The sequence below is a fragment of the Eleutherodactylus coqui genome, chromosome 7 (assembly GCF_035609145.1).
Source record: "Eleutherodactylus coqui strain aEleCoq1 chromosome 7, aEleCoq1.hap1, whole genome shotgun sequence".
In the NCBI taxonomy this organism is placed as follows: domain Eukaryota; kingdom Metazoa; phylum Chordata; class Amphibia; order Anura; family Eleutherodactylidae; genus Eleutherodactylus; species Eleutherodactylus coqui.
Genome location: NC_089843.1, coordinates 154559116 through 154576677, shown reverse-complemented (window position 1 = coordinate 154576677; position 17562 = coordinate 154559116). Strand labels below are relative to the sequence as shown.

The 17562-nt window shown below is 41.1% G+C and overlaps 1 protein-coding gene across 2 annotated transcripts in view; it reads left to right on the top strand.

The window, feature by feature from the left end:
- EGF (epidermal growth factor) overlaps window positions 1–17562 on the top strand; it is a 117290-nt gene that overhangs the window by 84995 nt on the left and 14733 nt on the right. For both annotated transcript variants that reach the window (XM_066573831.1, XM_066573832.1), the window contains 4 exons: window positions 848–964; window positions 3443–3568; window positions 11414–11561; window positions 13625–13786. In XM_066573831.1, coding sequence (XP_066429928.1) covers window positions 848–964; window positions 3443–3568; window positions 11414–11561; window positions 13625–13786 — 553 coding nt within the window. The remainder of the gene's footprint in view (window positions 1–847; window positions 965–3442; window positions 3569–11413; window positions 11562–13624; window positions 13787–17562) is intronic.

Sequence of the window (17562 nt, the reverse complement as noted above, 5' to 3'; positions counted from 1 at the left end):
AGCGCTTTAATTGTACAGATATACCCAACCCAAGAGTTCAAACACTGCCTTTTTGTTGCTTTTTTAATATGCATTTTTTGTTTCGGTTGATGAACTTCCACTAAGAGACATGAAAGCACATTGTGTGAACCCTAATTTAAGATATTTTCTTATTAAATGTTAACCAGAGATTAATGAGTTTATGTGTGTATGCAATCTCCTCTGAAAGGGTTAATAATGAATAATCAGCGCACATAAGAAATATAAATGGGATTATATGTCTCACCTATGCACATTATAATACTGTATCTGTTTGTATATTGTATCTGTTTGTGTATTGTATCTGTTTGTATATTGTATCTGTTTGTGTATTGTATCTGTTTGTATAAAGTATTATGTTACATTTTACATCTTCATGCCTGTTCCTATTTCTTCCTATACGTTTATATGAATATACAAGCACGCTGTTTTGTAATTGTATCTAATGCTCTATGCCTTATATATATATTGGTGACTGGAGAGGCTTCAAAAGCTTGATTTTTCTTCAGTATATCATTAGTTTTCCTAGTGATTGGTAACAGTAATGAGACGCCTATTTACACATGTAGAAACTGTACAGTCTGTCATTGTATTTGCAGTATATTCCTTAGCTAGGGATTCACACTGCTAATCTGGACAAATTTTCCCTTGTCGGAAAGTATAGACAGCTATATACTCTAATAACTAGTTACCATGATATGTATTTTAAGAATAATCCATATTGACCCTAAAAAGTGATTTTAAAAGGTCACATAGTAGTTGCACCTGTTCGGTGTGTAATTCTTCCTTTGGCAGATTTGTAAGCCTGTATACTTTGGTCTCTAAACAGATGAGAGTTTCTGTATGCACAGTCAGTGCGATATCAATGCACGCTGTGTGCCATCAGACGATGGACCAAGATGCCAGTGCTTGGAAGGCTATACTGGGAATGGCAGGACCTGTAATGGTAATGACATTTGGCAAATCCTTCTTTATGACTTTTTCTTTAATAGTAGGTGACCTAAAGGTATGTAGAGCATTTTGTTAGCTCCAAGCAATAAACGTCTCCCCGAGCTCCCAGAAATGCATTGTGCGTCACCAAATCACAATCACATTACGTGGCTCACTCCGGGAATCTGTGGGAAAGAACAGGTTGACATTGACACAATATATAAAACATTTACATTTATTTCATCCATACCTACCTTTAGAGTATTTTGTTATGTTGAGCCAAGTCAAATAAATTAAGCTTGCTGTAAAACTTCATACTCTAGCTTCAAATCTGTACAAATAGTAGGATATTGTATCATTCCCTATAAATCCGTTATTTCAAAGAAAATATAAAAGTGTCCAAAAACTCTAATAATTGTTCTAATAGTTAACAAATGTATATAAAGAAAATAAGGGGGGTGGAGAGGAAGTAAAGGAAAGACAAGGATCTGGGATAGGGAGGGCAACCCTGGAAAGACTCTAGTTATAGATTATAACATATGTCATTACCATCTTCATCCCTCACACAATAATGGGCACACCAAGACACGGCGATCTTCCCTGTAGGGTGTTTTCACACAGGATAGAATATTCCGCAACACCCTTGTAGAATACGATATGCTCAGCACCGAAATGGCAGAATTCTGCTGGCAATTCTGCATCAAAATCCACACTTAGACGTGCGGATTTTGGGGTGGAATTCTGGTATAACATATTTCACAACACTGTTGCAGAACACTTCGTTGCATGTGAAAAGCCCCTTGTTACTGGTTGAGGATTTGTTAGTGCATCAGAAATTTGAGAAAATGGAGAGTCAGTCCTCCATTGGAATACAATGAATGCTCTTAAAGTCCTTGAATAGGTTCAAGCTCAACTCTTACATAAGTGGAGATAAAAAAGAGTGTGGTGTAAAAGGCTCCAAAAATATAAACATATTGAACCCTGAGACTAATATTTTTATATAAATACTGTGCATATACTAATTACATTTTAAGAATGTATTTTCTGAAAAAAGCAATTAATCTCACTAAACTTTCTTATATGTATGACGGATAAATTCCCATGTTTTTGTTATAATCTCCATTAAAATACGATGATTTTAAATTAATGTTTATTTTTCAATTAACTATAGTTTTAGCGACACAATGCATGCTTTTAAATATCCTATATGGAGTGTGTGTAGGAATAAAATAATGAGTTCTTTTGTCATGTAGATCCTTTTTATAGTAGCCATTTTTGAAACATATACTGTAGTTCCTTCGTGTGTTGATTCTATAGGCAATATAGCAGAGTATGTCTGCTTTATGCCAACTGCAATGACTAGGAATTAATTGACAGAGAAATATCATACACTATTACACTCTGCAGGAAATGAAAGAATACAGCCCCCTCCACCAAAGACCATGAAGTTAGAGGAGAAATGCATGCAAAGTTGCTATCCTAGCTTATCTATGCCTGTAGCAGAACAATAGAGCTGTCATTAAATTACCAGCCTCTGCTGATCCTGTCATAGTCTACATAGTAAAGCTGACAAGTGCGAAGCAACTAATAGGAAATACTGACTTATTGTGTGTACTCTATTGTAATGGTGAATGGGAATAGTCAACATTTTTTATATGAATAGCCACAGAAATGTTTTTTTTAAGAGTTTATACCAAACAATTTATACCAAACAATGTTATTTTTTAATGATAGATTCCATTTAAATAGGTTCTCGATGTTACTTACATGGCTGTTTTAAAGGGGACCTGTTAGGAGTGTTGCATAGGATATTGCAGCTTATTACTTTTATGGTCTGTGCTGTATGCTGTCCATAAAGAGCAGAAATTGTGACAAATGTTGCCTTCTATTCACTATGTTCCCTTAGCCTTAAATAAAAGCATTAAGAAAAAGGCTTCTCATAAGAGGTCAATGCTAATCTTTGATACCATGATAAGTAGACTGATTGGGTCTATTAGAAATATCTATGGCAGAATTTATAAAACTGCTAAATACAATAAAAATGGTAACATTCCACAATTTGACATTTCTTTCCAAATACAGCCCAGATCTCCTGTTAATGAAGTATACTGTATGTAGTATAGAAGCACAGTAACTCTAGTTGTTCCATACTTATCGTGAACTGTGCCATGTATTAGGAATTTGTACATAAACCTTCTTTCTTGAACTCCGTCCTGATAAAAAACATCTGGCACACAAATCCCAACATTGCTAGCAGTAAGCTAGAAACTAGAGGGTAAAAAGTTGTGACCACATTCTAGACTTCACCTCTTGATTTTCTACTTTTATGAAAGGACATTGTATGGCATTTGCTGTTAGAGGAGACGCTTCAGGATTTTGATGGGTATTTTTAAATGATGGTGGAGAGGGAAAATGATGCTTTATTTTGCGTCATACTACGGAACACTTGAGTGTATATGTAATGTTTATGCAATGTCATTTGTTCTTCCTTCAGATATTGATGAATGCCTTTTACAAATTGTGGCTTGTGACCCACAAGGAGCAGAATGCATTAATATGGAGGGCGGTTATATCTGCAAATGTAAGGAAGGACTTGTGGGAAATGGTCTTGAGTGCATTGGTAAGTGAGGACAAGTCATTTACAAAACGGCACAAGTGCATTTTGTTGTGTTGTTTGACTGTCTTTATAAGAATCCACTGGTTAACATGGGTTAAGCTTATAAAGTACTGCAACATTTGTTTTTCTGAATTTACCAATGTCCTGAGTTGCCCCTGTAGCAATCCTGCCTCTGCTTTGATGCACTAGTTATACCTGTTTCCTCTACAGTTTAATTGGTAAAATATTGGAGGTCTATTTAATCAACTTCGTTCAACACCCGATTGCCATGGGAGGGTTCAGCCCCTTATTTAACACATTTTATTCAGAAAGGCATTTTATGGCGTTTGCCAGCTGATCTCTCGCTCTGCTACATATGCTAAATTAGCATTCGGCAGAAGAATATTTATCAGAATTTCCTGAGATTACAGAAGCGTGGGAATTTTGGGATTCTGCATTGTGCTCAAAATTTTGTAAAATAATTCTAATAGCAACATATACAAGAATTAAAAGTAGAGATGAGAGAGTATACTCGCTAAGGCACATTACTCGAGCGAGTAGTGCCTTAGCCGAGTATCTCCCCGCTTGTCTCTAAAGATTCGGGGGGGGGGGGGCGGCGCGGGTGACAGGTGAGTTGCGGGGGGGGGGGGGGGGGGGAGAGGGAGAGAGAGATCTCCCCTCCGTTCCTTCTTACTGTGTGATGACACTGGAGCTCCAATACATTATACACTATTTGCAGAAATGCAAGTGTATGCAACATCCCTCCTTGAACTTCCCAAAGATATTGAAAGATACAGAGAAGACTCCAGTGAGTGGCCTCATCTGGCTGGTCTTTTTTAAATTTTTTGAGATAGTGGTTTACTTATTTAAAAACATGATTAGGGGCCCTTTAAATGCAAAGATAATCCTTCAAATGAATGATAAGATTGAAAGATTTAGTGATCTATTTGCATAAAGTGTTAATGGCCATTAATTGCAATTAACACTTTATCATCTTCATTGCATGAAAAAGGAGTTGCAGGAGTCGTTTGCAGAGCCCAGCTTGTGTTTAAATACAAGCCCAGCTGTGTAAACAGCTGCTGGCAGATTGCATTGTTCTCCTCCTGGCTGGTGTAAACATGCTGCTGGAGAATCTTCTGCAGTCTTTTGAAAGATGAGAAAAATACATTCAAATGGAACATATTTGCTCAGTCTATTACGTAACGGCTGAACAATGGATTTTAAGTGAGCCAAAATGCATCGTTTAAACGAAAAGTTGCTTGATGCCCGCGTTTACATGTAACAATTATCACTCATTTTTGGCCGTTTGGATGAATTTTAAGCGATAATCGTTGCGTGTAAAAGGGCCTCAGCTCAGTGGTCTATGATGTTGCCTACTCATTCATACCTCCATATTACTTTACTGGTATGACTATATTCACGGTGACATGTCTTGCCTTAATTGCCAAATAATTGAATTTTCCTATATTTGTGGTAACTCGTATGTCTTTTACTGGTATGCAAATTAGTTATTTTTTAATGTTAAGTGCATGCATCCACAGCCTCTAGAAAATGGCTGTAATCTCATAGGATATCACAATTGCTGTCCCTGCTCTCAGATCAATGGCTAAAGTAGAAAATCTTCAATGTTTATATCGGCATTTCTCACTTTTCTATGCCAGCTGTACAAGAAAAGGACACAAATGGAACAAGTCCATAGATTTATTGGAAATCAATATTATGAATACAAAGCTCATATCAACAGTGACCCAGTTGTTAAATTCATCAGATAGCTGGTTCTAATTAATAGTTAAGAGGGTCATGAAAAGAAGACTTTTAGCTACAGTATATTATATGACGTTGATGCATAATCTGCAGCTTAACTAAACACGAACTAAAACTGTGTGGATCTGTTTCCTAAAAATTTATTTTTATTGTCTGTAAATCTAGAATTTCTTCCAAAACTTTTCTCACGAATTACAACATAAGATCATCCTTGCTACAGTGAAAAAGAAACAGGCTCTATTCAGTGTGAAACTGTATTAATGATGGACATATTTGCCCCATTACATGTGCCATACATGTAGCATGCCTCAATATCTCAGGCTAGACATATACATTAGATAACCGTCAGCCAACCAGTAATTCGGCCAACAGCTATTGCTGCTGATAACCTCCCATACACATGCAAGCGAGGATCTGCTGAGCATGCATGTGTTTTCAATAGAGATAGTGGGATAAGCAACTGCCAGACACTGCTGGCTGTGGCTTATCTCCCAGAGAACAAAAGATAAAGGCATATTGAAATTGAACATCCCAATGCTTTTCTCTCCTGGTAGCTTCCCTCGGGATAAAGTTGGGAGGTACCCATACACATAAGATTGGCTGGTCCTGCCAAGATCATTCGGTTTGGATTATATACGAGGGGCTGCTGATAAGTCTTTGGCTTTACCCAGAAAGAAATGAGATTGGAAGATGAAACTTTACATTTATTCCACATACTCTCTACTGATGTCGGCACACTTCTTACATCGGTATTCCAAGTTCCGTAAGCAAAAAGAAGGATTTCCATTGTGCCTCAAACCAGTCATCCGTAGCAGCCATGGCATCAGAATTGGTGTGAAATTTGGTACCCTTGAGGTGTCTCTTCAGGTTTGGAAACAGATGATAGCCGGAGGGAGCTAGATCTGGTGAATAAGGTGGGTGGTCCACCAGCTGGAAGCCTAGCTCCACCAGCTTTGCTGTGGTCGCTTGTGCAGTGTGAGCGGAGGCGTTGTCTTGCAGGAACAAGATTCCTTTGGACAGCTTACCGTGCCTTTTGGCCTTCAGAGCTGCCTTCAATTGGTCCAAAAGTTCAATGTAATACCTTGCATTGATGGTGGAACCATTTTGAAGGTAGTCCACTAGCAGCACGCCCTCCTTATCCCAGAACACAGACGCCATCACCTTAGTGGCTGATTTTTGCACCCTGAACTTCTTTGGGTGAGGAGAACCACTGTGCCTCCACTCTTTTGACTGCTCCTTGGTTTCAGGGTCATACAAATAAATCTAGGTCTCATCCATAGTGACCAGTCGATCCAGGAAGTTCTTATCAGTCCGGAAACGCTGACAAATGGACCAGGAAGTTTTCACTCGCATGCTTTTCTGATCTGTTGTCAAACATTTGGGGACCCACTTTGCAGATAGCTTCTTCATGTTCAGATGTTCATGGATAATGACACAAACACGTTCACGAGAAATTCCCATGATGTCTGCTATTCCTTTAGCTGAAATTGGCCGATTCTCCAGTATGAGGGTGTGCACAGCATCGACAATCCCTGGAACAACAACCTCTCTCGGTCGTCCAGGACGTTCCTCATCATTGGTGCTGAAGTGGCCCATTTTAAATTTGGCAACCCAGTTCTTAACTGTAGAATATGAAGGGCATTGATCCCCCAATGTCTGCGACATATCACCATGAATATCCTTTGTGGACTTTCCATGCAGAAACAAGAATTTTATCGCTCCTCTGTTCTCATTTGTTGTGAATATCGCTTTAGACTCCGCCATTTTGTTTTCCCACGTGCCTAGATCACTGTTGCCATAAGCTACAAACACAACATTTTGAAAACATATATTAGACACATAAGGCTTTCATATGATGTAACATTCGTTGCCATAGAAACAAAAAAAGAACACAAAGCCAAAGACTTATCAGCACCCCCTTGTATATCTAATATGTATGGGTAACCTCACCTTTGTGCAGTGTCTGCCCGATTGGCTAGGATCTGATACAGTCCTCATGACTTATTTGCATTGCTACCCTTGAGAATAGTTAACTAGATGCTCCACAATAGTGAAGCTATATACTATAAATTGACTATATCTCCTATGAGTTATGAACACTGGAAACTGCGGTTGGAATTGTCTTCCCAGAGCTCTATGATAAGGTGCAGCCACTTTATCTGCACTGCAAAAGAAAAAAACATAGTGGTGTTAAAAAGTTGCACATTTTGTTGCAAGTTGCAACCCACACTTCTATTGTGACTTCTATTGCTCCTACACTGCCCTTGGCTTGTCAGGAGAGGAACATGGCCAACTAGACTAACTTACTTATGTATGATTTATGCTAAAAACTGGTGTACATTATACCAGAAATCTACTCTAGCTCCTAGCTGGTGTAGATTTTTGTGTCAGTGCATGGAGGAGCCGAGAAGCCACTAATATATGAAGAGTTGTGCGCCAACTAAAGTTATATTAAGATCGATGTTTGAAACGCTGGTCTTAGTAAATTTTCCCCATAGTGACCACCGAGCAGGATATAGATTTGAACTTACTGCACTTGTACATGCATGCACTAGATATCCCACTTTGCCCTGCAAGAGCTTCTTCTGTTGACTTGTAGCTGTAGGTCTTGGTATGTCCAACAAGCCCAAGAAAGTTTCTAAGGAGAATGTACTGCTTATTTTTTTCTTAGCTTTGTGGCACTGAATGGGTAAAGTTGTACAAATTTGGAGGTTTACTTAAAAGAGAAACTGTCAGCTTTCTACAAGCCCATATTAGTACTTTATTGTATTCCTCATATAATAACAATTCTGGGGGAACCTTTTCTCGGAACTTTGAGTTGTGCTGCTCCTGTGTTGTCTCTTCTAGAAATGTAATAGTAAATTGACAACTGGGTGTTACCATTCACCTTGTAAATGGTTCATGTCCCTACATACTGACAACATTGTACAGTCAAGGCTGATCGTGTCAGACTGTGCAGGGACACAACCCATTGATAAGAGGAATGGTAAAATCCATTTGTCAATGCAATCATTCATTTGCATTCGGGCTTACAGGATCAGCACAAGTAACAATGCACCAGAATGATTTTGTGGGGAATACAAGTTATCACTAGGACAGGCACGTCAGGAGAACCGATGGGTTGTTGCTAAGGTCGAATCACATGGGTGTATTTGTGCGCGCAATACGCAGAGAATAGAACCCATTGATTTCTATGGGTTCATTCACATGCACGCAAATGAGTGCAAAATACACTAAAAGATGCGTGAAACACTGCGTAAGTGTGCAGGAAAAAGAACACACCTGAAACTCACCAGACTAAGTAGCCATTTCAATCCGTGAGGCTTTTTAGCACGCAAATGCACATGCTTTGCGCATGGAAAAACTATAGTAAAATATACCGATGCACACGCAAATAAAGCACTGTTCATTTCGCAAATACTCATACGTGAAGGGGGCCTTAGGATTTCTTTGCTTACTATTACATACATGACTTCCCCCCCTCTTGCGGTGTAATCTCTGCTGTCATCCTAGATACACTAATGTATTACTTCTAAGTCACTGTCTGCCAGGAAGCAGTAAACGCACACACCAGATCAGTTCCTGGAACTTCAGCAAACTGCATGGATGTTTCAGAAAAGTCTAAGTGCAAATAGGGATGTTGGTTAGCCAGCAAAGTCTTACTCTGGAGCCACCACACTGTTACATATTTAATAATCTTTTCACGTCTCCTACTGCACTCTTCTCTTTTTCCACTTACAGTACATTTCAATCATGTAATTACATACTGGGACTATAAATTGGGACTGTCACTAGGCATGTCGGGCCAAAACCATGTTCACATGAGAGATTTTCTATTGGAAAAAAGCAACATTGAATCTGCGGTGGGAATCTGAGGCCGATCCTTCAAATTCTTTTACTGTGGATTTTTAGTCTAAGACGCTGCTGAATCCACACATAGATTAGCCTCATCAATGGGTTTTAATCTGTTTCTGGCTTCCCACTATGGTTTCCACATGGAATCCACACCAAGGAGAGAAATGAATGCCTGTGATTGGTTTATCGAATGCTGGCTCTGATTGGCTGAGCCGCGGCACTCGAGGACCAATCACAGCCAGTGCTTTCTGGAGGCGGAGTTTGTCAAACTCCTGAACAGGAAGCGCTGAAGGAAAACTACAAGCAAGTCTGCCGGGGACCTGAGGAGACGTGCGGCGGAACCGAACAGTGCCTCTTAGGTAATGTTTTTTTTATGCAGATAGGCCTTATTTTAGGGCTTTTACAGTAGGATTTCCTACTGTAAAAGTTGCATCGCACTGCACAAAAACCGCATTTTCATATTTTCATGCGATGTGACACATAGGAAGGCTCAATAGGGAAACATGGGCTACAAAACCTCGCAAATCGCAGCAATATTTAGCAACCCGCATTTTTTTTTATTCGTAATGTAGCAGCCTACAAAACAATGCCAATGTGAAGCCTGGGCCTCACATACTTGTTTTTTGTAGCACTGTCGCATCACGAGAAATCGTGCGGCTTTGTCGCTTGTGTGAAAAAGGCCTAGGAGACATAAACTGTACAAATGTTTGTGTGTTATTAGTTTAGTTTAGTTGTGTTTGTCTATAGTTGAGAATTAGATAACAATCAGACCACATGTCATTAGTAATCAGTGCAGCAATCTAGGTAATTCCAAAGGGTTCACATACTTTTTCTTGCAACTGTACATCTGCCTGACTTTTCCAGCTTAGCCCAAAATATAATCAGGCCACAGGGGTTGTGTTCTAAAAAACAAACCATATCCATATGCCCTATTAGGGTATATGGACATTATAGAGGGGTTCCCTCTATAAACCAGGAGGAAGAGCCACTCTGGAGGATCCAGCCTGTCTCTGCACTACATAGACATCCATTGCTTTCCAGACATGGCTTCTCCTCCCCCGATAACAGCTGATTGCTGGAGGTTACAGAAGTTGGACCAATTATGATTCCATTTAAAATGGCATAAATGGATATGGTGATTTCATTAAGTGATATCATTTCACAGCATGATTGAGTATAATATTATTTTATTATCTATATTTTTAGTCAATAATCATATTATTAGTTTCTCATTTTGGTTACGGTTTATCTATTTATGTAATCTAACTAATTACATGCACTTAGCTTACCTCCAGCTCAGAGTGTCTTCTGTATACTAAGTACAGTCTTATTGGTAGTAATTACGTATGTGTTTTATGTGTATTGGGGTGCCTAGTAACACATTTTAGGAAGAGGATGAGATGCGATTGTGTTTATACTATTGTATATAGAGTGTAGATGACTATATCTGATCCTATTCTCATTCTTTGATAATGACACGATGAGATAGTTGATTTTGTGTATAAAACTAAATTGAGTTCATTATTATTAGTCTATAAAAAACAAACATTCTAGGGAAATCAACTGGCACCTAGACACTAAAGAAAGATTTAGGGTGGTTTCACATCTGCATTAGAACTTCCGGTCAAAGGTTCCGTCAGAGATCGGGCACTAAAAGCCAGACAGCTGAGCGAAATGGGTGAAAGCGAATGGACCCCATTATAATCAATGGGTCTTTGGGCGCTGTTCAGTTCCATCATAAGATGGAGCCATTTGGCCAGGGGATACCTGTTTCCTACTCCCTGAATAGAGCAGGAAACTGGAACCCCCAACTGAAACCACCCTTAGTTAACCCGATTTAGCTATCGCATTCTAAAGTTGTCAATACAAAATATCTGACTTCCGCCTATTGGAAGTGGTCTCTGTAAACAAAAATCACTAGTTCTAAAACGGCCCATATGTTCAACAGTGAATGTTCAATTGACGCTAGATCTGGGGTCAGTTTATTCCCTTAGCAATAAAGTCCCCAATTCTCGCCACAGAGCCCCTGTATAGACCCATCCATGATGTTATTTGTCTTATTGGACTTCTGATAATGAAGAAACAATAACAAGAAGGTAAACAGAACATTCTGCTACATCTGTATGTTGTGATTTCATGTAGATACATTGTAAGCTTGATTAGCCTCTTATAGAAACATAATGCCTGTACTATAATGAGGCGCTCCTTAGTAATGTTGTATAACCCACATGCATATGAATCATTTTGCAGAGTCGTCCACCACTATCAGCACTGTTAATGTGACAGTAAATGACACATCTAGAAGGAGTCACACACAGGAATGTCCTGCTTCCCATGATCACTTCTGTTTCCATGGCACGTGCAGATACTTCCCGGATGTGGATGATTATGGCTGTGTGTAAGTTCTCAGCATATGGTATATTGTACGAGGATGATGACTAGACCTAAAATAAAAACATAGCCGTAAGATGACAAATATCCTGCAGTTCTGCACTGAAAGATTAGTTTTCACCAAAAATAAAAGAACACCAGAAAATGATTTATTTATGTGTGTCTTAGGCCGGTTTCACATCTGCATTGCAGATCCAGCTAAAGATTCCAAAAGCCGGGTAACTGGGCGGCAGGCGGACAGACCCCAACAGCGGATTGTTCGGTTCTGTCCAGAGACTGAGCCATTCAGCCATGGGGATTCCCCTTTCCTGTTTCCCGAAGAGGAGCAGGTGTGAGACCACTCTAAACTGTCTTCACAACTTTCGCAGAGGCGGTCTACCGGATTCCTAAAGAGGAAATCTGCCTAGATCTGCAGTGTTAGGGTGCCTGTCCACGGGCGTGATTTCGCCGGCGGTAAACCGCCGTTGAATCACAGCGTCTGAAGCTTTCCATAGCGTTGCTATGGAAAGCGCCGGCCCCCTGTTCATGAGCGGTGAATCATTGCGATTCCCCGCTCGGGGCCGGCAATTCGCAGCATACTGCGAATTGCCCTGATTCTCCACGATCATCCTATCTATCAGATTAGGCTGACCTGCGGAGAACCGTCTGCGGCTCCTGCGGTAGAGATCCGCTGCTGGATACCGCGACGCCCGTGGACAGGGAGCCTTAGGGTATGTTAACACAGCGGTAACCGATGCAGAATGTTCCACGCGGGTTCTGCCGTAAAACCATAGAAGAAATCCGTGGCTAAGCGGTGTGTTTCTGTTGTGTATTTTGCTGTGGATTTGCGCACATATAGCCCTGTCAATGAGCAAAATTCGCTTGCAGAACATCCAACATGTTTCTACAAGGATCCGTGTGAAGAAGTGATGTCATTTCTTCATGTAGATCCACCGGGAAACCCTTCGGAAATTCCGCACACGGATTTTGCCCATTGACCGAGCTAAATCTGCATGCGAATCTGTGGCAAAATACACAACAGCATGGCTGTGGTTCTAGAGGCAAAATCTACACGGAAATTCCGTGTCAGATTCTGCCATCTTAACATCCCCTTACAGCCTCCTATTGGTGCATAACTAGACCAACTCACCATTCATTATCCACAAAACCAAAGTGACCCCTGTGAGAGCTGGAATGAATAGATTTCTAACACTGTGTTCCCGTAGTCTTTGGATCCTGATTCTACGTGAGAAAAGTTTCTAGAGATGAGCGAACGTACTCGGATAAGCACTACTCGTCCGAGTAATGTGCCTTATCCGAGTACCGCTGTACTCGTGCTGAAAGATTCGGGGCGCTCCGCTGCTGACAGGTGAGTCGCAGCGGGGAGCGGGGCAGAGCGGGTAGGAGAGAAGGAGAGAAAGATCTCCCCTCCGTTCCTCCCCGCTCTCCCCTGCAGCTCCCCGCTCCGCAGCGCGTCCCGAATCTTTCAGGACGAGCGGGGAGGTACTCGGATAAAGCACATTACTCGGACGAGTAGTGCTTATCCGAGTACGTTCGCTCATCTCTAGTGATGACATAAAATTAGCAGAATACAGTTTTTGATTAAAATAAAAAGTATCCAACTACAAATTTCATATCTGTTTTTGTACCTCAAAGTATTTAGCGTGATCATCTTTATATTAAGCACTTCATCTTGTAAGATTTCATACTGATTATTTTTATTCTGAATGTTCAGTGTGACCAGTAGGTGGCACTATTGGCCTAATAATCAGAATACCTTGTGCTTGTTGAGAGGACTGCATATGGTATTTGATTTAGATCTGAATGGATATGAAGATTATTTCACATGGATCCAATTTCGAAAAAACTCGTGGACCTACGAGTATCTTATCATTACATTGGTGATGATTTCTCATCCATGTTGTTGTCTAAAAATGGCTAAAAAAAAAATCATACATAATGTATACTGCTCGATTTTGCTCCCTGAGTATGACTCAAGTACACGTTTGAAAGATCCAAATCTGAAAAATAATATTGTCCTTCTGCAGGTTACATACCATATGGGTGTTTAATGTTTGTACTGTATTTCAGCTGTGTTCCAGGGTACTTTGGAGAGCGATGTCAGGCTGATGACCTGAACTGGTGGGAGAGACATACTACACAGATGAAGATTCGCAATGTCACCATTAGTGTTTCATTGCTTGCTGTCCTCCTTGTTCTGGGAATTGTCTTTTTTGCGGTATATTATTACAGGTGAATACACTTTATATTCATTGTAGATATGATTTCTGTTAGAAATGTTTGACATTACATACACTCATAGTCAAAAAACAAATCAAGCACCTAGAAGTTGTCAGAATGGAATGAAACTTTCTCTGTGTGATTGTAATGCTGATAAAAAAAAGGTGATTACAATATCAGAGCAAAAGGAGAATTTACTGCATAAAACTGAACACTTGTAGGGAGGCTCTAGTCCCCTCTTGTACCGCCTCTAGCTTGGATACAAGATGTGACACGATTTGGGCATGGAGGCTCTAGTTCCCTGTTGTACCGCCTCTAGCTTGGATACAAGCAGGCATGGAGGCTCTAGTACCCTGTTGGACTGCCTCTAGCTTGGATACAATATGTGATATGGGGGGCATGGAGGCTCTAGTACCCTGTTGTACCACTTCTAGCTTGGATACAAGATGTGACACGGTTTGGGCATGGAGGCTCTAGTTCCCTGTTGTACTGCCTCTAGCTTGGATACAAGCAGGCATGGAGGCTCTAGTATCCTGTTGTACCGCCTCTAGCTTGGATACAAGATGTGATACAAGTGGACATGGAGGCTCTAGAACCCTGTTGGACTGCCTCTAGCTTGGATACAAGATGTGATACAAGTGGACATGGAGGCTCTAGTACCCTACATATTGCTCCACATTTGCTGTAACTGAGCTTATAGATCATGCAAACTCGTAGGTTGTTGAAGTTGGTGTCCCAGAAGGTCCCATAGATGTTCTATTGGTGATAAATCTGGTAACCGTGCAGCCACATAAGTGTGACAATGTTGTGGAGACATTCCTGTGACCCCCTTGTGTGTGCGGCCGAGCATTATCCTGCTGGAAAATGCCTCTTGAAAGCCGCCATGAGAGGAACACATGTGGCTGCAGGATGTTCTGAACATACTGTATCACTGAGCTGTCATTGTCCCTCATACCACTACTAGGGGGGACTGACTGTTCTATGCCATGGCCCCCCAGACTATCACACTAGTAGTGGGGGCAGTGTGTCGCTCCACAGCAAAGGCAGGATTGAAGTGCTGAGGTCTCCAGAGAAGAACATGGCTGTCGTCTGTACCAAACTGAACCTGAATTCGTTGTTGAAGACAACCTTGTTCCACTCCGTAGCGTCCAGTTTCATCGTTCATGACACCTCTGCAAATAGAGGCGAAGGTGGGTGCCAAAGACAGTACACATAATAGGACAGTACACTTAGTGGTCAACAAGCTCTACACAAGTGGAAGGACAGGTCCACCACACACAAGGAGCCTCTGAGAGCCTTTTTATAGGCCAAGAGGGGAACCACTTTTAGGGCCTTAGGGCGAGCACCCACTGGCGTTTGCGTTTCCCGCGGGAAAAAACCGCAGCGTTTTCGCCGCGTGTCCCGCGGTTTTTCCGCGCGTTTTCCGCTGCGTTTTTCGCGACGTTTTCGCGGCGTTTTCGCGGCTTTGCCATTAATTTCCATGGAGAAAAATAAGGACACATATGCAACTGACAGTTCCTATGTTAAAAACGCAAACGCAATGCAAAAAAAACGCCAGTGGACAGGAACACATGTTATCTCTATGCCTGTGCAGGAAAAACGCAAAACGCAAAACGCAGGTAAAAAAACGCCAGTGGGTGCTCGCCCTTAGACGGCAAGACTGTTCATCTAATCACACCACAACTTTCATCATTGTGCATGAGATGTAACCACATGCTGAGTTTTGCAGCAAAACTACAACTTCTTCTAGGTGCTAGAAATTTTTGACAAAGAGTTTCCTGTGTGTTCTATAAAGCTATTATGATAAAGTAAACCTGTCAGTAGACCCCTGTAAGCTTTCCTGCACAGCTAAACCAGCTGCAAAGTCCATATGAAGTGCCAGAGGCCATGTTCTATATGCTGGTGTGATATGCCTGCTCTCAGTGAACCCTTTGTTAAATCATTGTGCATCAGTTGTGCCATTCACCAGCATTACATACCTAGTAGTAGTCTAACACTAGTGTGACTGTATCCTCTGCTTAGCCGAATAGTATGTAAGTCCTCTGAAGACGTCTAGAAAGAGTGATGTCTAATTTATACATATGAATGTTGGTTTAAGGAGTTTGGTAAAACTCTTGTAAAATGACCTATAAAGCTGGTGTTACAGTCTTTTTTGCAAAAACATCAAGTTATTTACATTTTTGCCGCAGATGTTCTTGTCAGGCTTCATGTGGCAAAAAAACGCCGCTTGTAGTACAAACATTACGTTTTTTGTGTCTTTCTTCCTCACTGTGTTTTTTTTGGTCCATGGCACTTTACTGAGGCACAGTATGCTCTGGGTCTGGTTTTATTTCTGGCATTTTTCCCAGTGCTATTTCTATAGTAGAGATGAGTGAACGTACTCGGATAGGCACTACTCGTCCGAGTAATGTGCCTTATCCGAGTACCGCTGTGCTCGTGCTCAAAGATTCGGGACGCGCTGCGGAGCGGGGAGCTGCAGGGGAGAGTGGGGAGGAACGGAGGGGAGATCTTTCTCTCCTTCTCTCCCGGCCGCTCTGCCCCGCTCCCCGCTCCGACTCACCTGTCAGCAGCGGAGCGCCCTGAATCTTTGAGCACGAGTACAGCGGTACTCGGATAAGGCACATTACTCGGACGAGTAGTGCCTATCCGAGTATGTTCGCTCATCTCTATTCTATAGAAAAAAAGTATGTAAGGAGAAAAAAAAGGCAAAAAAACACGATAAAAATGGCTGTAAAAAAAGAGAAGATACCATGAACCAAAAAATTGCATGCAATTCTTCTGATGCTTTTTTTTTAATAGCAAAAAAGTCTGTTTAAGGGACATTTCAGACGGGATGGAATATTCTGCTATAGTGTTTTGGAATATGCGGTCCCTGAATTCCGTACCAAAATCCAAACTGCTTACTGCGGATTTTCATATGTAATTGCTGGCAGGACACTGATGTTTATGAACCTCGTGTGGTGCAGAGTGTAAGCTCTCACCTCCAACCTGAAGGTTGCAAGTTTGATCCCTGCATGGGTCAGGTAGCCGGCTCAAGGTTGACTCAGCCTTCCATCCTTCCAAGGTCGGTAAAATGAGAGCCCAGCTTGGTGGGGGGTAATAAGTAATAATTACCAGAAAGCTCTGCGGAATAAGTTGGTGCTATACAAATACCAAGATTTATTTATTTTTCAATTCCGCACCTTAATCTGCACTTTTTGGTGCTGAATTTTCCACAGTAGCGTGCATTCTGCAATGCTGTTGGGAAATATTCCGTCCCGTGCGAAAAGTCGCTAAAGGAAGCAATACTAATGAGTGATGGAATAATCCCCCACAATGCCTATAGAAGACTCCTTACACCTTTGTGGTGCTTTCCCCTACTAAAGGAAGCCTAAAGCATTATTCAGGACCCTCATTTATTAGCCTGAGTGCTACAAAGAGCAGCTGTTTGTCTCCCTTAAAAGGACTTCTATAAATTAGACGCCCTGCCTATTGATTTCAATGAGAACGGTGTAATTTATCATTTTCCCTTTGGTGGCGCTGTAGGGAAACTAAATACTTGCTTTTAGATACCCCCATAAAGCACAGCTGATTGCTGGTGGTCTCAACAGGACTTATCATTGGAGGACTCTTCTAACAGACAGGGGTTGTCGAAAAGAGACAACCCCTTTAATTAAGGTGTTTTTGTCACAAACAAACTCCCTATATTATATTATTTACATTTAACCCTATTAATAATAGTGGGCTATTTGATTTAATAGAAATCACATTTAGAATTACAGCCTTGCTCAAACACATGTGAAGTCTAC